The sequence below is a fragment of the Sycon ciliatum genome, chromosome 1 (assembly GCF_964019385.1).
Source record: "Sycon ciliatum chromosome 1, ocSycCili1.1, whole genome shotgun sequence".
Lineage (NCBI taxonomy): Eukaryota > Metazoa > Porifera > Calcarea > Leucosolenida > Sycettidae > Sycon > Sycon ciliatum.
Genome location: NC_088643.1, coordinates 7964851 through 7989091, shown reverse-complemented (window position 1 = coordinate 7989091; position 24241 = coordinate 7964851). Strand labels below are relative to the sequence as shown.

The following is a 24241-nucleotide window of genomic DNA, read 5'->3' as shown; positions in this document are numbered from 1 at the left end:
TGGTGAAGAATAATTATGAGTTATGAAAATGAACTTCCCAGTTGACACCAAGTTCTTATAATCCTGAGGCTTAACACCAATCGTTTTAAGTAGACCAGAAATACTGTCCAGGTTCGAAGCCCCACGAGCCGCTCTGACAGCTCTGTTGTACACGGTTACCAGTCGATTGTGATCTTTCGCAGTAATCAATGTGAAGAATGAAAAGATGCAGTACAGGATGTCAGGAAGAACGAAAGACAGGATGTCCTGGCTGCGTGCAAGTTTGCTAAGTTGAAGCAAGGTGCGACACATGACACCCACCTTCGGTGACACAATTCTAACAATTACATCAATGTGCTTGGTCCATGACACATTGATGTAATGGACCAAGCACATTGATGAATTGGATTTTCGGACAAAATAATGCTCAGTTCATTTCATCATTGCTTATTTCATTGCTTCCTCCCCATCTCACTCCACCCTGTACCCCAAAATCCAGACTTGCATTAACGACATTGTCCATTGGATGAAAATATGGTTCCTCGAGCCAAATGTGGACAAAACAGAGCTTCTCATTTTTCCTCCTCCCACTGATTCAGTGCCCATCTTTCACTTTTCCGACGATCCCGATCACCCTATCTCTGTAGGGCCCCATCATAGGCACCTTGGCATTGCCATATATCGCGCCCTCTCCAGGTCTGACCATGCGTCCATGTGTCCTCCCGAGCAAGCCGATCTGTCGGTATGATGACATGTAATTTCTGCCATTCGCCCCAACATGGCCTCATTAATTCTTACAAGTCATACCTTCTTCCCCTCTTTACGTATGGCTTCTGTGCTCGGTCCAACATTAGCGAAACCCGAATTGAGAAACTAGAAGTTCTTCATCGTCGTATCCTTCGTACACTACTTCATACAGACCGTTATGTTTCAAACACAGACTTGTATGCTGCTGCATCAACTACCATTAAACGTTCCTAAGGCTTCTAAGTGCAAAGTGACACGTTCTATTTTTCTTGGCCAGCACCCTGTTCATCTGCAGTCCCTTAATTGGTTTAAGTCAGGTTCTACCAGCCGAAGCTGAGTTCGTCTTCCCCTAGCTAGGTCTAACCTATTCGTAAATAATATTATTCTCCTTTCTTTTCTCCTACTCCATGTGGCCCCAACTGCCTCCCGGTGTTAGACAAGCTCCCGATATGCCCAAATTCCGTGCACTCGTCAGACAGTTACAGTACCTCAGTAACTTCCAGTAGCATAGCTCGCTGGGCATCCCATTATTTTGTAAGCTTCTTATCTCTTTCCCTTTTCTGTCCGTGTTTTTCTCTCCTTTTTCCTCTTTTTCCGTGGTTGGTCCTACCCTCTGCCCAATTCATCTGCCTGTCTTCGATTGCCATGATGTGCAGAAATAAATAAATATATCTCATTCAGCTCTGTGGACATTCCCCCCATCATTCTTTTTGGATTTTATTGAAATAAAATTTCGAATTTTTCATCTCCACCTTGCTGCAATACGACCAAACTTATACCTGCTAAACTAGCACCTGCGCCATTTCTACTTGAACTGTAATACCACGATGGGAACAAAATTAATAACTCGGCTAACTGACAATGGAAAGCAGCATCTCCCAGTCCTACAAGGCATACGCAGGCCTGTCATGATTGTACTAATGGCCAGTCACAAGGTAGACTCCACAAAGGCAAGTCTATCAAACACGGATATCCTGTGTGCTGCAAATGATAGAGGACATATTACTGGTGCCTATTCATTAAACGCATTCACGGTTCGCTTGAGACTCAGGTAATCTGAGTGTTCAGCAGATTCCAGCCTGTTCATTAGACAAGTAAGAATTACTTCAAGAAGACTGCCAACATCCTCTTCACCAGCAGGATCTTTTGACATTGACATAAGCACCAGGTCGACATTGACCCTGGTTGACCAGTAATCTGTTTGTGACGCAGCAGGTTTGTATTGGCATTACGATCAGTCTGACAATTGTTTGTAAATTTCACAGTGTCTGTGACAATTCCTGTTCATTTCAGTGTATATAATTATACACACTAGTCAGAACAACAGATGTCCTGATCAGTCACAACTTAAAGTTTCATGCCATCTCAGGCACTCATCAGTTGACATATATTTATACATGTGTACAAAAGAGAAAGACCAAGGAACTACAAGTTACGCTATACTGTCCACTAACACCACCAGTTACTAAACAATCAGCTCATGCGATAATACTGCACTACACTGACCGACGGTACTGACGTTCTACAACTAACTGGGACTGAGATTTTCAGCTCGTGCTTATCTTGGTTGCGCTCACCTTCCCCTCCGTATGTTATTTCTATACCTCAGAACCTTCCAAGTTGGAAGGCTGTTTGAGTGCGCATCCAAGATGTGCTAGAGCTGTTAGCCAGTTTGGTAGATAGTACGTCAGTACCGTCAGTACCGTCAGTACCGTCGGTCAGTGTCGTGCAATGTTGTCGCATGAGCTGATTGTTTAGTAACTGGTGGTCTTAGTGGACAGTATAGCGTAACTTGTAGTTCCTTGGTCTTTCTCGCTTGTATAAAAATTTAATAAACCTTGGCTCTCCATCTGAGTCCATTATATATATATATAGTCCACAAAGGACGAAACAGTTCTGTCCGCAGATTGAGTATTTCGCTCCTGCTCTTGTAGCAGTTGAGCACTCTTGCGTGGGGTAGTGCCTTTGCTGTTTGCTTTATGCAGAGCTCACTGACTTGTCAGTTTGAGCACTCTGGCAAGGTACGTTCGGGCCTGATGGGAAATTTTTATTTCCATTGCTATCAGGTTCGGCCTCATTTCCTCTGTGCTGCGCTGACGAGTCCACAAAGGACGAAACAGTTCTGTCCGCAGATTGAGTATTTCGCTCCTGCTCTTGTAGCAGTTGAGCACTCTTGCGTGGGGTAGTGCCTTTGCTGTTTGCGTTATGCAGAGATCACTGACTTGTCAGTTTGCGCACTCTGGCAAGGTACGTTCGGGCCTGATGGGAAATTTTTATTTCCATTGCTATCAGGTTCGGCCTCATTTCCTCTGTGCTGCGCTGACGAGTCCACAAAGGACGAAACAGTTCTGTCCGCAGATGGAGTATATATATATATATATATATTCGAAATGTTAACCTTTGTCGCTCCACCCATCCCCAGCACACAAGGATGAAATCTGACTGAACAATTAAATCAAGTCGAGCCTCCCAAACAGGGTACTACGCTACTTTGATCCTTTCGTTACTAATTGTTTTAGTGAAAAACAATTCGGATGTCAATCGAATAGTGTTTAAAAGGTGCCATTGAAGTATTATCAAATAGGGCCTATCCAATGTTTACTTAGAAAGTTGTGGACATCACGAAACCGCACTATCAAAGAAAAGTGGTTTTTGTGAGATTTGGCTTCTACTTGTACATCTCCTCTCCATTTAGATTAACTTCATCCCAACAATGAATGACTACCTGCAATAATGGTTTCATCTCTCACTACATGGATAATTAGGGGAGGAATTTGATACACCGACTATTCTGCCGCTACCCTGCATCAAAGTTAAATTGTTGCTATGCTGTGACGTAGCACTTTCAAGCCCTATAGCAAAGTCACACTTTAGTGGATCCAAAATAGAAATCTGATGTCAACTTACTACTCCCTGGCCGTTTTTGACGTCATCACTTTCAAGCCACCAGTTGTCACCCCGCCCCCATTAGCCAAATCAGTCAGTTTCACTGGCTACATCACCTTGCTGTGAGTAAGTCAGTAAGACAGCTTGAAATGTGTTTGGATCCTCCATACAAAAACTGGATCCAAGTGGATCCAGTTTTTGAATTTTTGAAATTGTTGCTATGCTTGAAAGTGCTACGTCACAGCATAGGAACAATTTCAAAAATTCAAAAATTCGATCTACTTGGATCCAGTTTTTGTATGGAAGATCCAAACACATTTCAAACTGTCTTCGTATGGATCCAAGCACATAATCCTTTCAAGCCGTCTTACTCACGGCAAGGTGATGTAGCCAGTGAAACTGACTGATTTGGCTACTGGGGCGGGGTTACAACTGGTGGCGAAGTGAAAGTCACCCCCGCATACGACATGAGTGGGTTGCTATGCACCCACATACTGAGGCAAAAGCAAAGTCACATCTTAGTGGATCCAAAATAGAAATCTGATGTCAACTTACTACTCCCTGGCCGTTTTTGACGTCATCACTTTCATACAGTACTGTCATATTGCACGGCAAAGCAGTGGCTCCTCTAATACTACTTAGTACTAGTAGTACTAGTACTAGTACTACTAGTACTACTAAGTACTAGTCCTAGTACTACCAAGAGTCCATAACCCGCGGGGGTTATGGACTCTTGGTACTAGAGAGGTTCTGCTACACGGAACTACGTACCAAACTCCGTGTCAACTGCAGTGAAGTTTGACACGGATTTTTCGTACGTTGCACCAGTTCTGCTGTACGTAGCATGCTTGAGGCATGCACGAACACCCCGCCACATGTACTCTGTACGCTCACTTTTCACACGGAGTCCGGTCCGTGTGAACCGCGCTTCACACGGAAAACGGTATGAAAAAATCCGTATCAAACTAAATCCCGTACCGCGGCGAAGTTTCCATACGTACTTTGGCACGTTATACCGTGTGGCAGAACCTCACTACTACATGTAGTAGTACCGTAAAGTACCGCCAGAGCGCCCCGTCTCGCGAGAGCGCCCCACCTTGATTTTAAAGCCAGAGAAAGGAAAATCGTCTGGCAGAGTGCAACGAAGTGTGTGCGATGTGAAAATCTTAGGCTGTGTACTAAGGTCACACTTGGCAGGTTTTTGTGTGGAGCTTGTGTCCACTTGAAGGTACGGATTGACTGCAAACCGTGCAATATGTGTACAAGGTTCATGTTGTGTTTGTTGTTTTCTTTATTTGAATTCGCTAAAACCAAACGGACAGAACTGTCCAGTGACAAGGGAGCGAATGATGAGCGTCATAATCACTATGCATCAAAACATCTCAGGACAAAATGAGACAGACTATATTAAGGGAGGGTCTGCACAACACTTGTACATGTCGTATGACCTACAGTCACAGACAGCAGACCACCTCCACGCTACGCCGTGACCACGAAAGGATGAGATGGTGGGGCGCTCTGGCGGTACTTTACGGTACTAGTAGAGGAGAAGACATGGTCGTGCAATTCAAGTAGATCTACTACGTATTTCACCGCAATAGAGCACAGACTCAGTACAGTCTCAGTACAGTCATCACTACAATCATGGTCTTCATGGTCATGCACGTTGAGCAGCCTGCAGGGCTATCCACTCGTGCACGAATGATGCATGATCGATAACTCCATGCAGCTACCATGGCTACGCTGATCAAACAGTTAGCTACGATGAGCTGCGATAAAAAACGCTGCGTAGAATTATTTTCTGTTTGTGTTAGGCTGTCGTGTTGCGGGAGTTGTTCTTCGTGTGTTGCGAGGCTTGTGAACTGCAGCGAGTTGGTGACAAAGACGGCAGAAGGTAAGCAGATCCTGATAATTATGCCGGCAGAATTTGAACTTTAGATTCCTAGGTTGTAGCCTAGGCAGCCGATTGATTGGATTGTGTTCCAACACAATATTTTCATCAAGACTGCAATCTTGAACGGAAAGCAGTCATGCATAGAGAGAATGAAGGCCACAGATCATTATATTTAGTGACAAAATAAAATATTCTGTCTCGGTAAGCAGATTGTTTGAAAGCAAATCCCGGAATACAATTATGTACACACCTCGAAGAAATCTAGGGTTGAAACGATGTCTGGATAGGTCTCTCTCCGAATTTCTTTATTTTACCGTTTCAAGCAATGAAAAACGGTCAAAAAGAGTAGGCAAACAGTAGACAAGGACACAATTTTTTTTTAAATAGCAATAATGAGAACAAATTCTGCTGTCATCGCCACACAACAGCGAAGTCATGGAAGTTTTCAGTTCTCACTTCACTTCAATTGTCTTACCTTTCTTCACCTTTCTTCATTCTATTTTAGCACTTTATTTTGTTCTCAACACATTATTGGATGTATAATGTTAAAGTATTGTTCAGCACGGGTACTCTTCAGTCAAGACCTTCCACTGATGAATGTAACATGAAAATCGATTTTGGAAAACTTTCATAACTTTGTTGTAGTGTGGCGATGACAGCAGAATTTGTTCTCTTTATTTGCTTTTTTTTAAGGGAAATGAAAACAGTGAGAAGGTATGTAGGCAGAGTTTGAGGACAGATTTTCAAGTGCATTGCTGACATATTGAAAATTGTGGATTTCGGTTTAATTTTGTTACAGGAAGCAGGCAAACAAGCTGAACCGACATACAGATGACTTATCCATGGTGTGTCAAGTGATCGAAGGCATGTGCAATTAAGAAAAAGAAAGAATGATGATAGGGTGAAAAGGAGAACAAGGAAATATTTGATTAGGCGACCCATCATTTTATAAATTCGTTACTTCGGTTCACTTATTCCATCAGTTCCAGGGTCGGTCGGTCGGCATTTCCTTTTTCTCTTCTTTTTTTTCTTTTTCTTTTTTTCTGCAAAGCATGATGCTATCCCGTCCAGCACGAACGCATTCATCGCCGGCATTGTCAGAACATGCCTGAGATCCTTGTTCCTTGCTGTTTTCCTGGGCAGGGCACCGACGGGGATGATCGGTATCGCTGGTGTACACAGCCATGTAAGCAACCTTAAAAATGCACAAAAAACACATTTTGCGATCAAGTGAACAAAGACTTTCGGGTGACCCGAAACAACGAATTTACTCTGGGTGGCCTTACGTTTTCGTAAAACACTTCTCACAAATCATCAGTACATTAATGGTCAATGAAGCACCAGTATCAGTAGAGCAATAAATAGAACGAACTCTGCCGTCATCACTATGCATCAACAAAGTCCAAGGTTTTCCATAATTGATTTTCAGTCTGAATTATTGTCTCCGCATTGTTTATTTATAATTATAATTATTTTGAAGTACCAGGAAAACTTGTTTGAAAAAAGTCAATGTGGGATAAGTAGCACATGACATTCCTGAAAGGATTCAAGTATGATTTATAGCGAAGAAAACAAAACGAGACCAAACAACGTGCATATACTAGCAATGGTAGTGGACCCCATCAGGACAATATGTAACATGCTCACTTCCAAGGGTACTTAGTGTCCGTTAATTTAAACAGAAGTCGAAGAAAAGGATAAACTCTCGGTACTCTGGATGGCCAAAGTGACAAGACAAAGTGTTCGACTATAATGACAAAGAATGGTTTTCAGTTCTTTGAACACACGAACAGTCCTTGGCTACACCACCACGTATAGCAAATTGTACAAATTTTCACCCAGGAGGGCATCATCAGGGATATAGGAATGGTTTTGCTCAGCATTTTTTTGAATCATTCGATTTAGTGCCTGAAACGGTTCTGGCGCTTCGCCACTGTCCACAGCCACTTGGGGCTGGTTATGAGTTCTTACCTTCTGGCTGGTGTATCTTGGACAAATGGTTGCATGGTGGGATAATCTAAGACCGTGATTGAGAAACAAATGGAACTAGTCTTTAAAAGTGCTGATTGGAAGCAGAAGAATTTATGCAGCTGTTCTGCGATCCATAGTTGATTGGGAACTTATGGCCTATGGCTCATTGGAATTGTCCACATCACCTTTTCGAATAGCATCTTAGAAGAGATAGATAATTTGATTGTATATATATTACCTGATTTTCATTTTCCCGTGGCCAGGGACTAGAGGCCAATATGTTAACTGCATCCTTTTTGATATTATTCTCCTATCGTTGCTTTTTTTGCAGAATGAGTCGCAGACGGAAGCATGCAAAGAGGCAGGCACTTTCTGAGCCATACCCTTCTGCACTAACTCGAGCTCAAGCAAAAAGGTCTCAGTGCGTAGCAAATACGCTTTTGGAAAAAGAGTGTCCTGCAGCCCAGTTGTCAAATACTGAACCTACATTGGAGCTTCCAGGAGCGGTTTCTGAGCCTGCAGAGGCCGAACGTCCTACTGAAGACCTACTGCCATTATGTGATGCAGACGATGAATCAAAGAACCAGTATTCTGTGGAACTCAGCACACTAGACACAATTCATTTCGACGTTTGGCGCTCAGTTCTACTGCTTATGTTGTCCGTCAGAGACATCATCCGACTGTGTCAAGTATCACGACATTTTCACGGACTACTCATGAACGAGGAAACATTCAAGTGGCTATGTGTGGTGAGTATGACCAAGAGTAGATAAACAAGAGTGTGCAACTCGCGGATGAGTAGGCCCACGGCGAAAATTTCTTGTTGGAGTAATCTTTTCGACGACGCACGCACTGCGAGTCTTTCGCAAAGTTTTCCCTCGTGCCCTTGGCCGGGCTTTACACTACAAGGTCGGTGTCCAGCACGTGCTCTCACACTGCTCTGCGGCAAACTGCGCGTTTCTCTGAAAAAAGGTGACGTTAACACAAAATTCCGCCGTGGGCGGGGGTATCTGCAGATTGTGCAGGAGAGATCCGGAGTTGCACACTCTTGTTTATCTACTCTTGGTATGACCTATATTAGGAGCCTTTAATTTTTAAAAAAATGAAATTACAAGTTTTATGTAGTTCATGCACATGTGAGCCGTGATCAGCTAAAACCGACCTATAGCTTTTGCCGAAAGATGGAAAATGATCCTTTTCAAAGAAGAAAGGAGACGGATCTTTGCAGATGCGAGTCGCTCGTGTCAACGTCCATGGAAACAGAACAAAAGAGAGTTATAAGGACCAATAAAATAATGTAGAATGAGCATTGCAGGCTGCCTGATCGGAGCAATGAATTATAACGGTTGTGCCAAGAAATATCCCACAGAAATAACCAACATAGGTTGCAGTACGGGCAACTTTAGCAATTGTACGATGTTCAATACGAACATTGGAACAACAAAAATGAAAAAGTCAAATTCTAATTGTTTTCTGCTCAATAACAAGACAGGAGTATAGCAATGGCTCGACAAATGAAGTTCCAAGACTTTGGGCATGGCTCTACAAGTCGTAACGCGGGATAGCATTCCAATGAGCATGGTAACAGTACAAATTAAGAATTTAAACTGACCTATAAATAATGTAGAATGAGCTTGGCAGGCTGTCTGCTGTGAGCAATGCACATAACGGCCGTGTCAAATGCTGAATTGCAGGATACCATGGCAACGCCCATGGCAATAGTGCAACAAAAGTAGTAAGAGAGAGGTTGCGCACAACAAAATTCGTAGCGCCGTAACGAATATTCTTAACGAAAAAGCCAAAGTATATTCGTAAATCGTGAGGTTGCGCTTATTGTTATTATTATTATTATTAATTCAACATCTCCTGGCTCGTCAGAAGACTGCCAATAAGTCGAGTGGTAGCCAACCACGGCGAACTGAATAATAAGGAGAGAAACAAAGAGAGTACTGCAAGGGGAGTTAACGCGTGAACCTTTTTGTAGTGGGTTGACGTGGCGGCCATGTGGGCCACAGGGAATGTTAAAATATCAGTATTTTAGTACTCCAGGTAACGAAAATATTTTCGTAGATCTGCCCTGTTTCGTTCGTGTTTGGACGGATCTTCGTAGCAACTTTCGTTACTTGAACCCGGACGGTCGAAATCCTAACAATTTTCGCTATGCGCAACCTCTCTAATGACCAATAAAATGATGCCGAATGAACATTGCACACACGTTCACTCAGTGTGGCAGGCCATGGACAATGTGATACTGGATGCACGTGCGTCCTGTGGACGGAGAGCACATCACGGCATTCGGCCCGCAAATGGAGCAATAATAGCTTGCCTTCGTGCCGGAGTCGTGGACACGCCTGCACAAAACACAGTTACGCTGTGTGAGTGGCTTGCCGCTGGCCTAGCACAGAGATACCAACCGATGCTCCGTGCCGTCGGGCTTGACTGCTTCAGGCTCCGCAGCCGCTGGTTGACTTTGGGGCTGCTGCTGGGCGTTGTATAGGACCAGTTCCTCCGCAAGACGAGTGGTGAACCCCGGATGGGTTATTATTTTCGAGGCCACAGTAGAAATGGGAAAACACAGGGTATTCATTCGTCACCATGATGCCAAGAACTGAGGCAGACACACGGTGGTGCCAGGTGTCCGTGCACCACACTTGCTCCAGAGCCAAGCCATCCTGCAGAAGGTTGTTGTGGACATGAATGGAAGGCGCGCCATCGTGGTACATTACCTCCAACTTTGGTCGCTCGCCTGTCTTGAAATATAGTTTCAAGTTATCATCATACCGCTTTTTCTTGTCGGGATCTCCGGTAAGAGTTGCCCTTCACATGCTGACAAAGGAATGCACCTTCCTGTCGCACTATGCCACAGCATTCAGTGCTATGCCGTCCTTCTGTGGAGGTGCGGATACGAATCGGCCTTTCGCAGACTGACACATCGCGGAGAGGAGCTTCAACGGGAAGGCTGTGTGCGCCGTCTTGACAACACCAGCAAGGAAGAGCCCGTGCTTCATAAGAGCGTCTGCTGTCTTCATTGACGCAAACCAGGAATCGCCACAAACGATTCTTCCCGAGCGATGCCATGTATCCGTCAGTCGCAAAATTGTGTCAGTTCCAGCACCAAACTCATTCTCCCATTTCTTGGTAGCCTTGGACTCTTTGCCCTTATTGGTCTCCATTACCAGCGTGAAGTTGATGGATGCATCAGCAAAGGACTATACTTCGCAACCCACAATTTTCGCTGGCTCCAGAGTTGGAGAGCGGTGGCGTTTTCTTGCTGTAGCATGGACGACTGAGCAAAACATACAGAACGCAGAGATCCACAACTTGCAATACGACTATTTGCACAGGTACTAATTTGACTGGGCTGATCGGCTACATCACTAGCTCTGTTCTCAAAATGCTTTGGACGAACAATTGCTCCATCATCGCACGGGTCGGACTCCGCAGCTGCATGGACGTCAGCACGGTCTACAATCGATGTAGTACTGTCCAAATCCCTCTTTTTTCTGCTTCATTCTTCGTCTCTGTCAGAGCAGTCTGTTTTTCCGTCTTGTATATATAAATAATGTAACAAACAAGTCTTGTCCTTTGTGTCCTGCATCCCGGTGAACGAAATGGCTGAGATTCCGTAACAACGTGGTGCGGAAACCTAGGACGCAGAGGATGAGTTAGTTTGTCTTGAGTCTGCTCGTCGTCGTCCTTTCTCAACAACAAAGTAACTTTGAAGTCAAAAGTAAGCGTGGGAGCGGAGGAGATGAGCAGCTGGTGGGAGCGTAGGATAATGGAAAGGAGGCAGAGGAGGTGATGGACTGAGACTGAAACTGTGGACTGGAGCCTGAGACGGCAGGTACCGCGATGGAGCGTGTGGCCGTGGGTCGCCAGAGGCCAGTGGACGAGTCTGGCGTCATCGACTGTGTGCCGTCCTTGTTCTTCGTCGTGTTGTTGTCCTGCTCGCTGTGTTGTCTGATCGTGGTTCTCTTGCTCTTCAGTTCGTGGCTTGTTGCTGACTTGGTGGAGTTTGGTTGTTGTCGTTCTGTTGCTCTTCTCGTCGTTCTGTTGTTCTCCATTGTTTTGTGTTTTAGATTTATTTTGCGCTGCTGCGCGCATGGAATTTTGTTGGAGCTTCGGCTCTCGTATTTCGATTGGCCTTGTGTGCCTGGGATTAGAGCATCGGCTCTGGCGGTTTTTGTTTGGTCCTGTGTCATGGCCTGGTCATGGCCTGGTTGTAGAGCGTCGGCTCTTGGTTTTTGTTTGGTTTGGCCCTTTGTCGTGGCCTGGTTTTGGCATTGTACGCTGTACACGATTCCACGGTGCCATAAAAGTAACATTGGTTATAATCATGGATTATACCATGGTACGGTACGGAGGGCCTGTTTTCAGCCAATCAGCGCTCATCTAGACATGGTTATATTGGCCAGTATAAACCTCGCGCGGGATTTATACTGGCCAACATAATTCCCGGTGCACGGCACTTACGTTAGGGCATTGCCGCCGTACAAGTTCACCGTCTGAAAGGCAGTGAACTTGTACGGTGGCAGTACTCCAGCGCGCGGACCATTCACAACAGACACCACATGCGCGTGTACACTCCACACAGAACGGCACACTGACGAGGAACAGTACACAATGGAAAAGAAGAATGACCTGGAATTCGTCTACAGAGTATTCTATTATACTGAATCTGAGGATAAAGAACGTCGAATAACCACGAAGTATCCCAAATGGGTCAGCAATGTACATTGTACTTCAAAGAGTTGAAGATCATCAACAGACTGTCTCCTTCGTAACTAAGTTCATAATACAGAGTGTACTTCAACCCGATTGGAAAATGCTAGATTGGATTGAAATGTGATACAGTGATACAAAACAGTGTATGCAAATGCATCTACTTGCAAGTAGTAAGCAAAACTGATTATAAGATGCCGCATGTTGCTTGACCATTCTTTCAATTGACAACTGATAACCATCAGAAGATGTTCATGTACTGCATGATGTACGAGATCTCCAAATCGGTTCGTTGGACTTCGCAACCCACAACTTTCGCAGGCTCCGGAGTTGGAGAGCGGTGGCGTTTTCTTGCTGTAGCATGGACGACTGAGCAAAACATACAGAACGCAGAGATCCACAACTTGCACTACGACTATTTGCACAGGTTCTACTATGACTGGGCTGATCGGCTACATCTATAGCTCTGTTCTCAAAATGCTTTGGACGATCATCTTGTCGCCTGGCCGAGTCGCCTGCTTTGTTTCGCGCTCACACAAAGTCTCATTTAGGGTTCCCAGTAAAAAGGCAACATTGCCTGTTGGGAAATCCCTAACAAAATAAGAAAAAATAATAATAATAATAATAATAACAATAGGGCTTGAAAGTGATGACGTCAAAACGGCCAGGGAGTAGTAAGTTGACATCAGATTTCTATTTTTGGATCCACTAAGGTGTGACTTTGCTATTGCCTAAGTATGTGGGTGCATAGCAACCCACTCATGTCGCATGGAGGTGTGACTTTTATTTCGCCACCGGTTGTAACCCCGCCCCCAGTAGCCAAATCAGTCAGTTTCACTGGCTACATCACCATGCTGTGGGTAAGACCGCTTGAAATGTGCTTGGATCCATACAAAAACTGGATCCAAGTGGATCCAGTTTTTGAATTTTTGAAATTGTTGCTATGCTGTGACGTAGCACTTTCAAGCCCTATTGCTCCATCATCGCACGGCTCGGACTCCGCAGCTGCATGGACGTCAGCACGGTCTACAATCGATGTAGTACTGTCCAAATCCCTCTTTTTTCTGCTTCATTCTTCGTCTCTGTCAGAGCAGTTTGCTTTTCCGTCTTGTATATATAAATAATGTCACAAACAAGTCCTGTGTCATGGCCTGGTTGTAGAGCGTCGGCTCTTGGATTTTGTTTGGTTTGTCCCTTTGTCGTTGCCTGGTTTTGGAGCGTTGGCTCTAGGTTTTTGTTTGGCCTTGTGTGCCTGTGATTAGAGCATCGGTTCTTGGTTTTTGGTTGGCCCTGTGTCGTGGCCCGGTATTTCTTCAAAGAGAGTCGGCTCTAAGCTTATGTTTGGCCCTGTGTCGTGGCCCATTTTCTTTAGAGTGTCGGCTCTGGGTTCTGTTGGCTTGTTGTTAGCTTGTTGTGCTATAATGAAAGCTGGTTGTCTTTGGTTTTCTGTTTTGCTGTGGTTCCCTTTGCTATTGTGCATGTGGAACGTGGTGTCAGTTTATTATTTTGTGGAATGTCATCAAGGGGGCCGGAGTTGTAAAATGATGTGTTGTTTGCCCGTGTGATGGCATTCCCCAAACTGTCTCGTCTAGTCACGTGCATGTGAGAATGCGCGATTTTGGAGTCGACAGTCCTTTTGTCAGTCTTCTTGTTCGTCTCTGTCAGAGCAGTTTGCTTTTCTGTCTTGTGAATATAAATAATGTAACAAACAAGTCTTAGAAGTTGCGACTTTGGCGGTAATAATCATGAAGTTGGTTGCTCCAACGAGGAGCACACGCTTCTTGCCGAATTTGACACTTGACTGGCACGAGGAGCACGTCTCACCTTCCGCTCAGCAAACCTGAAAGAAAGCACCACTCCCTGCCCAATACACAGTCTTGTCCTTTGTGTCCTGCGGTCCGGGGAACGTAATGGCTGAGATTTAGGCACCGGCGGATAATGCTAGCATAATAACTAGCATAGTGACCCATGTGGGGAAGACCGGCACTGCCCTAGCATAAAGCCTCCAAATGTGACCTTGTCTAGCACAATCGATGTGTGAAACTAGCACTACGTCCAGATGAAAGTGTATGCTGGATGCCACCGTTGCCAGAAGCGTGTTTGGCACTGTTTGCTGCGTTTACGGAGTTGTTCAAACTGCACTGACTTGTACTTGGAGCTAAATATAGCATTGTGCACACTTTTTGCAAATTTGATTTCCAATTTTGCAATGCTTGTCACTGTATTCTCTGATGTTTCTTCAATTTTCTTTGTGTGTTATGTTTCCACCGTGTTTGCCCTGTGATACTGCCATATTCCGAGTGACTGCATAGGGAAGTCATTATTTCCCACCGCATGGATTGCAATGTTTGTAGCACTATCGGCACTGCTAGCATTATAACTAGCATAATCGCTCCAAATAACTAGCAGTGCTAGTAGCACAATTTCCTCATATAACTAGCATTATCCGCCGGTGCCTACTGAGATTTCGTAACACCACTGCAGTCTTTAAATAACCGACGAGGAGACAACAGTCGTAAAATAGCAATGAAAAATATCAACGGAATTGTTTCATTTTAATTGTTTATACATGGTTATGAGTGCACAATTGTTGTTGTTGTTTCTTTATTTTACTTCACCATATGAACAGGCAAGACTGCCTTCTCACCGGGGCTATTGGCCCACGGCTCTCACAATATGATGAAAATGTTTAAAATTTGTATGAAGAAGAAAGGAACGGAAAAGAAGATGAAATGAAAGGAAAGAAAACAGTAGGTATTAATTTTATGAAGGGGGGGGGGTATGAAATGGGTATTATCATAGTTGATGAGAGAAGTATGATATCCAATATTATTGTTCTATAGACTATTTAGTACGGGCATTTCATGAGAGTCATGCATGGGCAAGGCAGAATTTGGACTAGGATAGAGGACAAGAACATTATTGATGAGCATTTGTTCAGGCAGAGTCTGTGAAGAAGACATAGTAGGCACAACATCGGAGAGCTAGTTGAGGAGGGAGATAAGATCATGACCAGACAGCAATGCTTGAAACGTGTGGCGTACGTCGCAAGCGCGAATATCAGCAGGGAGAGAGTTCCATGTGGTACTGCCAACGAAGGCGATTGAGCTACGGCCTGAGGGACCAGGTAGGAACGGCACTCTGAGCAGCTGGCTGACCTGACCACGCGTGACACAACTTCTGTCCACATCCGTGGCAATGAGGGAGTAGTAGGATTGGAACAGTGAGCTGGCTCTGCCATGAAGGCAGCGGAAGACGAAGAGAAGCAGACGTTGCACGTACAGCTGGTGGAGCTGAGGCATTGATAGTCTGGCAAATAGGGGAGCAGTGGGGGTCCTTCTGGGGAGTTGGAAGATGGCTCGTATGCCAGACTTAGCAATGCGTAGCAGTCGATGCAGCAGCAGTTTGGATAGAGCGGGAAAGAAACAGTTTGAGGCATAGCAGAGCACAGACTGGATCATACTCATGTACCAGGCCCGGCGGGCATTGAGTGAAAGGCACCGTCCATGGCGCCAGAGCTGCCCGATTGTAGTAGCAGTCTTGCTGGCAATAAAGTCCACTTGGGGCTTCCAGGACAGTTGGTCATCAAGCATGACACCGAGATACTTCGTGACTGGAGTAACATCAAGCACTGTGGTACCACACTTCACTTCAGATGGTCCGTCCAGACAACCACGGGGTCTCACAAACATAACTTGGGTTTTACTGGCATTTAATAGCAGACCAATGTTGTCCAAGTACTCAGCGAGTCGTGTTACAGCGTTAGAGAGAACAGAGCACACTAAATCAGGCTGATAGTCGGAGTAGTCCAGAGCCACATCATCAGCGAATTCCTGGTGGCATACACTACCTGGTAGAACTGACGACATATCACTGGTGTACAGTACAAAAAGAAGAGGGCCCAGAACGCTGCCTTGAGGCACTCCTCGGGAGCATCCAACATATTGCGAAACTGAGTGTTCCACCCGTACACACTGCTGCCGCTCCGAGAGATAACTGAGGAACCATTCCAGTGGTGTGTCACAAATGCCAAGGTCAAACAGCACTTGCACAAGCCTGGCATGCTGGACTCTATCAAATGCCTTCGATAGATCTACCATTACTACCCCGGTGTGTTTTCGTTCCGATTTGGCCAATTTCCAGCGGTTGGAGGCAAGGATAAGAGCATCTTCTGTTGAGTGATTTCTTCGGTATGCAAATTGACTTGAAGGTAACAAGGAGTGATCATCTAGGAAAGTTGTCAGCTGTTTCTTGACAAAGTGTTCCAGTATGCGAGAAACAATAGGCAGTAGCGAGACGGGCCGATAGTTACGAGCTGACAGTGGGTCGCCATTCTTATACAATGGGCTGATAAGAGAATGTTTGAAAGTTGATGGCACTATACCAGACGCAAGAGATAAGTTGACGATCTTCATCAGGTATGGGGAGAGGGTGTCCGAGCAACGTTTCAACACAATACCTGGGATTCCATCACTTCCGGTAGCTTTATGTGGATCCACACATTGCAAACGCTTAGCGACATCATACAACGACACAGGTTGGAAGGCTGTAAGGGCATCAGATTTCCTAGGGCCAACTGGCATCTGTAGGTGCGTAGGTCGACTGGGGTCATGAACAACATCTGCAAAGAAGTCGCCCAGCTGGTCAGCTGATACCTGGGGTACTCGGCGGGTCTTCTTTCGTCCGGTGACAGTGTTCATCACGGACCAAAGTTTCCTCTGATCAGACGTATAGCATTGATCCATAAAGTAAGCATTCTTCAACTGTCTATCTAGCTTTCTGGCCTTGGCACGTGCAGCTCGGTGCTCTTGCTGGAGTGCCTCGTTTGCTCTATCTTGCATTAGACGGCGGTGCAGTCTGTTTCGGTTCCGGACACACTCAACCAGCTCGCGAGTCAGCCAGGGACATGGACGCCGGTCTGCACGGCGGCGGGTGGTGATGGGTGCATGTTGGTCAAGGGTGGAGAGAATAGCATTGTTAAAGGAAGTTGTCATGGAGTCAACATCTTGATCATCGAAGCCGACAGACAGTATGCCATGTAAGTCAGTTTGAAAGCAGCCCCAGTCAATCTGATGGAGACGACGACCCGTGACAGTTGATGTTCCCTTACGAGCAGGTTTAGACGGAATCGGTAGATGAGCGAGTATGGCATAGTGATCACTTATATCGAGGTAAATTATTTCACATGTTCCACTTATAGCTGTTGTCGAGAGGAAAAGGTCGAGAATGGTCTGGGAATGTGCTGTCACTCGTGTTGCAGAGGATACGTAATTCTTCAGATCAAATCTCGTCAGAATATGCTGAAGAGGGTGGGCAGCATTACCAGGCATGCTGAAATCCACGTTAAAGTCACCAACGAGTACTGTGGAATGTTGCCGTCCTTGACAAGCTTGCTCAATATTATTCTCAAAACCATCCCAGTACGATACAGGTTTGTTTGGTGGGCGATATGTACACCCGAGAACAGTGGTTCGCCCATTACTTGTAATTTCGATCCACATCATCTCTAGCTCTGGACACTCCAGGTCCGTGCGCCTTCTGGCATGGACAGAATCATGACAGTACACAGCGACGCCTCCTCCATGTTGACGATAACGGTCCTTTCGGAACAGCTTGTAATTCGGAATCGAAATCTCGCCGTCGCTAATGCATGGCTTCAGCCAAGTTTCAGCCAGGCCGAGGACATGGATTCCACGCACAGCAAGGTACTGTTGCACTTCGCCGACTTTTCTCTGTAGACTACATATATTGAGAAAGGATACGGCAAGCATAGCCTGGCTCATGACTTGTGGTGAACGATTTCCCGCCGCTATCATTGGGAACTGAGTTCAGTGTCTGTGGACGCATCGTCAGTCGTCGTCCTGCCCTTGTCCTTGCTGACAGGAGTTTGGGTGGCCTTGGATTCTGGAGCATGAAACACCCAGCGACGACAGTATGCTCGACCCCGCCAGAAACCCTTAGAAAGCAGCACCGCAGCTGTGGGTGCGCTCACAGTGAGCCGAGCGAATGCGATCGACTTCTCAGGTTTCGCACTTTGTATTTGACACTTGTAGACGACAATAACAGCTGGGTTGTTGGCATTCCGTGTCATGTAGCCACGGAGTCGTTCTTCTGTCACTGTTGGTGACAGCCCTCCAACATACAGAACGACTTTCCTGCGGGGAGCACATACATCCTGCCACGGCTCCTCCGGAACAGGTGTTGTCGATGGGGATGTAGCTGCCGCTCTGGCAGCCTGGACCAGGTCTTCAATCTGCCGTGGCTCAGGTGGCCTTGGGTTTGCTGGGATTTCTGCAGCCGGCTGCTGCAGCAGTAAATTGCAGGGCTGTTTAGTCATGTCCACAGAGTTCTGAGTGACCACTGAGGCAAATGTTGGTGCATCCGGGACAGATTGCTGCTGCTCAGTGGCAGAAACTGGCTGACGACTGGACCGAGTCGCAGCATCTCTGGGTGTAGGACTGACCACTGAGGCAAATGTTGGCGCATCCAGGACAGATTGCTGCTGCTCAGTGACAGAAACTGACTGACGACTGGACTGAGTCGCAGCATCACTGGGTGTAGGACTGAGCTTGACCAGCAGCCTCTCTATGAGACGCTGGAGCTGGGGCTGCAATGCTGCCGTTACCTCCGCCACAACAGCATCTCGGAGATAGGAAATACACGATGGGAGGGCTTTCACGACCTCATCCCGCACAAGTTCCTGCAGCCGGGAATTTTCAAATTGAGAATTTTCTCCCAGCGGAGAATTTTCAAGCTGAGAGTCTTTTCTCAGGGATTCGAGGGATCCGGCACAGTCACTTGAGACAAACTCTGCAGCCTCCTCCGCTGAGAACAGCCTCTTGTTGGTCTTAGCGGAACCCTCGGGTGAGGAATCCATCGAGAGATCACCTCGGCCTCGTTTGTTGGAGCCACGCGGAAGGGAGCTCGATCTTCGTCTCGGTTTCTCCTTCGACATTTTTTGTTTTTGTGTTTTCTGGTATTGTCTCTAATCGCCGTTGATGGCGAATTGATATTTTTCATTGCTATTTTACCACTGCAGTCTACTAGTAATTTAAAAAAACTTTTCCTGTGCAAGCGATATTGCTATTGAAATTGAGAAAGTGAATCATGGGATGTCAGCCTGTCCTTACGATTTATGCAGAAAGAGAGAAAAATAGATGCGGCCATGAGAATTGAAATTCAGTTTGTTTGGTCGGCGTGCGCTAGAAGAGATCACAAAGCAGTCAAAGTTGCCCCTGAAAAGGTTGTACAGCTCCAGAGACCTTCTAAGTTCTAACCAGGATTTTATAAAATTGTTGTAGGCTCATCTTGGCCCCTCAGGAAAGAGAATGCTGTGAAAATCAATCATGGTGTAATATATGTAGCTAAAATCAAGGATCCTTGCATCTCCTGTCCACAACCATATCAACAACAAAAAAGCCTTGCTATGTACCTACGGTTATGAACTACAATTGGTGTGGACTACAGGTTTATTTGAATTGTTATGTTCTCTCTCTGTGTCAGCACTACAATGTACAACCTAATTTTCGCATGTGAAACGTGCATTATACTTTTGCATGGAGTCGCTGGCGTGAATGGAATACACGTGTGAATGCCACTTGTGTATTCCCGGAATGTTTCCCGCCAAACCCATCGACGCCGAATACGTCCATCTGAATGCAGTCTAATGGTAACAGCAAAATCACTACCTCACAGAGCAGAACTAACGCTACGGAGAAATGAACTGAGCGTGTATACCATGAAACCTGTCCAAGACGACGATTCAAGGAACCTTCAAAATGTGGTCTTCTTATCCAGGATCAATTGACTTTGAAATAGCATCCCTTGGTCCTGGTTCCAGTGGCCTTTTAGGACAGGTGGTCGCCTTATCCGAGTGATCGCCTTGACAGGTTTTACTGTACCTCTGAATACACTCCCCTTGCAGTACTCTCTTTGTTTCTCTCCTTATTATTCAGTTCGCCGTGGTTGGCTACCACCCGATTTCTCATATATATTGGCAGTCTTCTGACGAGCCAGGATATGTTGAATTAATAATAATAATAATAATAATAGAACATTTTATAACAGCATAATAAATTAAAAGTGTGAACAACAAAGGAAGTGCTACAGCATTACATAATAGGTGTCAAACATAGTGCTAACTCAAAAGTTATGTTAAGCAGTTGAAGGTTCTGGAAGCTGTATGTATTCGTGTGCATAATCCTGTTCTTTGTAAACAAAAGAAGCATGTAGTCGCGCTAAAGTTGTTCTTGTAGCTGGTTATCAGATGTAAATATTGTGTCATGTTGCACTGTATCACCTCTTGCTTTGTGGCTGCACTCAGTTATATACGTTAGCACTATGTTTGACACCTATTATGTAATGCTGTAGCACTTCCTTTGTTGTTCACACTTTTAAATAATAATAATAATAATAACACAACAATGCAAGGTTGTTCCATAGGTTTCGAAGAACATTCCGAACATCAATTGGAATTCAAAACCTGCAAGTGCACACTTTAGGAGTAGAGTTGAAATAGGTAGTCGAGAATGATCCTCTGCGAAGAGTGCACTATGTCTCAATATCACCTTAAAGTAATGTCTCTTCAATTTTTTCCTTGTGCAGCGCCGGTACGACTTGAGCCCGAACGTTCACATGAACATCAGCTACAAGACCATCTGCAGAATACTCTACACGGCTGTGTCAGTGGCACATTGGAAGCGGGTTACTTGGGACAGTCTCACAACAGTGTACACTACGTATGTCTTTCCAGGACACAAAAGATACAACCTCCAAAGGTTGTTATATTGTCTCCCAGTTTTCAGCGGAATTATGCAACAACAAGAGCAGCCAGACGAACCCTATGTCTTCCACCTGCCCGGTTTTAATGCCGATCCAAATTTTGTTACTGGTAACGATGCAAAGACAATGTTCCTCAACTTAACAGAAAAGCATCTAGTTCAAGGGTATACTGGTCCTAGTGGTACCGCCAGGTACTTCCGAATATATACCATTAGCAGTCTGAAGGAGATGGAGTTGGCTCGATACGGCTCTGTAGAGACATACCAGGCTGCTCTGCTGAAGAATCTGTTTGAGAAAACACCCAAACTAGAAAAGTACTTAGTCTACCATCACCGTTATGAGAGGTTGTGTCGTGTTGCTGACTACATATTCAAAGGTGGCAGGCAGACATTGGAACTGTATATTTTCTGCGGCATTGTAGACCGCAAAATGAAGCGTGAAAACCTGGATAACGAGACCACCGGTAGCTCCGAATTCAACCGTCGGGCAATGATTGAAGTTGCAAAGATTTGTAAGTACGATTCCGCCGTGAAAGCGTACATCGAAGAGCGTCTTTTGATGTCCTTCGAAGACTACTGCAGCGCCTGTGCAGAATTCTACAAGCAGGTCCAAGAGAAACTTGACGTGCGTATGTGGTGGAATCACCAGAGGGCTCTCTTTTCAGGTTTCGGCAACTATCTTGCTTCACAATATCCTGACTACAAGCTATGGAACAAAGAAGAACTAGTTGAGGCTATGACAGAATATGGTAACACACTGGAGATCTAGGCAGACACAAGACTTGGACCGGCAGTGAAGCGGATTTAGAGACACTATCAGTGGACAACCCTGCCTGTACCAGCCACGCATGCTATTCAAGTAGGTGACCCCAGTGTCGTAACCAGGGGGAGGGCAGGGTGAATCCGGGTGCTGAAGCCCCCCCCCTCCCCCCCATAGCAAAGTGTTCTACATATGTCCACGTGATGCACCCATGTTGTGGTCAGCGTCAGAGTCGTCATAGTCGTTGTGGCTCGTGTTCTTGTGTTTTCTTTCGCCCACTGTTGTTGTTGTGGTTGTTGTGGTTCTTCTTTCTTGCTGTTGTTGTAGTTGTTGCTGTTGTTTTTTTAAATTCTTTATTCTCACGATGGTACCATTGCCAATAAGAGTTGTTGTGGATTTGTTGTTTCAAATCATTTATTCTCACGTTCTTCTTGTTCTTGTTGTTGTTGTTGTTGTTGTTGTTGTTGTTCTTGTTGTTTAGAATTTAGAATTTTGTATTCTTAAGTTTTTGCTGTTGTTGTTGAATTCTTTATTCTCACGATTTTGTTGTTGTTGTTGTTTTTGTTGGTGTTGTTGTTGTTGGTATTGGTGTTGGTGTTTTTGTCGTCGTCGTCGTTGTCGTCGTTGTCATTGCTGATACTCCTGCTGTTGTTGTAGTTGTTATAGTGTACAGTGTTTGTCGCAGTATTATCTCTCTCTCTCTTTCACTCTTTCTCTCTCTCTCTCTTTCACTCTTTCTCTCTCTCTTTCACTCTCTCCCTCTCTCTCTCTCTCTCTCTCTCTCTCTCTCTCTCTTTCACTCTTTCTCTCTCTCTTTCACTCTTTCTCTCTCTCTCTCTCTCTCGTTCTCTCTGTTATCTGTATTATACTGTGCATGTATAATATTAAGTGCATGATCAATGCATTTGAATCTTGTCCTGCAATGGACTGCTGCGTGGTTCACAGGCCCGACACATCATCATCATGCCGGTAGCTGGGGTTTCAAAGGCTGTAGAATTATGGAGGAAACTCTCGCTTTTTATCTCTCTCTCTCTCTTTCTCTCTCTTCCCCCCCCCCCCTCTCTCACACTCTCTCTCTCTCACTCTCCCTCGGAAAATCTGTTTCACCTTAGTTTGAAAGCGCCTCTTGAAACATATGCTAGGCAATAAGTTCTTCGATGGTGACAACCAGAAAGGATTTATGCCTGCAAAGGCTGGGTGCTTAGAGCATACATCACTTTGTTATGAGGCGATGCGTGATGCAAAACGCCAAATTTGCATTGCGTGGATAGATTTGAAGAATGCACTTGGTTCAGTGCGCGACAATCTGATACAGTATGCTCTAACCCACTACAGCCTTCCTTTACAATTCAGAAAATAATTTTTTCCTACTACGACAGTCTTTACGCTTTCGTCGTACAACAACACACTCCCACCTTTACAACATTGGTGTTTTCCAGGGGTGCCCCTTGTCCCCGGTCCTTTTCAATAGTTGTTTCCAGCTTCTGCTGGACTCACTTGCAGCCCCTGAATTAAGTTGCTTCTCCTATGATTTTAAATCTGCCCCTTTGCAAGTGTCCCAAACAGCTTTTGCTGATGACTTCGGCCTCTATAGCAAATCTAGTGCAGGTTGTCAAAAACTCATTGCGGTCATGGAGGACTTTCTCTCGTGGACCCAATGTATGCAGGCGGCGCCGCACAAATGCAAAAGCAGTGCAGCAAAGCTTGTAGATGGCCGGTACAAACCTTACGATCCCTGCCTGACGATGTCAGGGAGGAAGATCGCTTTCATTGACACGGAAGAGTTCAAGTTCCTGGGGCGAAGGCTGCATGCTGATTGCTCTGAGCAGACCCAGCGGGAAGACATCTGTCAGCTCACTGTATCTCTCATGCAAAAAGTAGATGGCTCTTGGCTTCAAGACCACCACAAGCTATGGCTTTACCACCATCTTGTAGTGCCCAAGCTTTCTTGGTGTTTCCAGGTCCTTGACTAATATTTTACTTACACAAGGTTTTGTACGTGAACTGCACTTTATGTGTTTACCATTTCTGAAGAAATGGCAGTCACAAACGCTTCGGATTACGCCTCCACTGCACAATCTCGCGCCCTTTCGTCGTAAACCCCCCCTCGATAGGGCGCTAAGACGTTTCGGCGCCCTCAAACGGCGCTGAGACGCGAGGGCGCTGAGACATCACGGCGCTGAGACACGAGGGCACTGAGACATCAATGCGTTGGGACACGTCGGAGGCGAGACGAATCGGCGCTAAACTGTATAATGTCGACCCATGTGCGGTCATGTGCTACGGATGGACACGGACACGCCACCGCAAGTAGCCATGAGCGGCTATTTTGACAAGGGCAACAAAGCACCTCGTGGACGGCCAAGGTTGACACTGGCCACAAGTCTGGTTGCTCAGCTGAATAAGCTGGGTGTGCCAATGAAGACCATGGAAGACCTTTCCAGGTGCCGACAACAAGCAGCAGACAAGACAGACTGGAGGAAACTGTGCAGCTCGACACCC

The 24241-nt window shown here is 45.5% G+C and overlaps 1 protein-coding gene across 1 annotated transcript; it reads left to right on the top strand.

The window, feature by feature from the left end:
• Positions 1-5419: 5419 nt before the first annotated feature.
• LOC135806818 (uncharacterized) lies at positions 5420-22162 on the top strand. Its single transcript, XM_065321013.1, has 3 exons — positions 5420-5506; positions 7809-8226; positions 20804-22162. The coding sequence occupies exons 2-3, from the start codon at positions 7810-7812 to the stop codon at positions 21746-21748; spliced, it is 1362 nt and encodes a 453-aa protein (XP_065177085.1). The 5' UTR covers positions 5420-5506; position 7809; the 3' UTR covers positions 21749-22162.
• The last annotated feature ends 2079 nt before the right edge of the window (positions 22163-24241 follow it).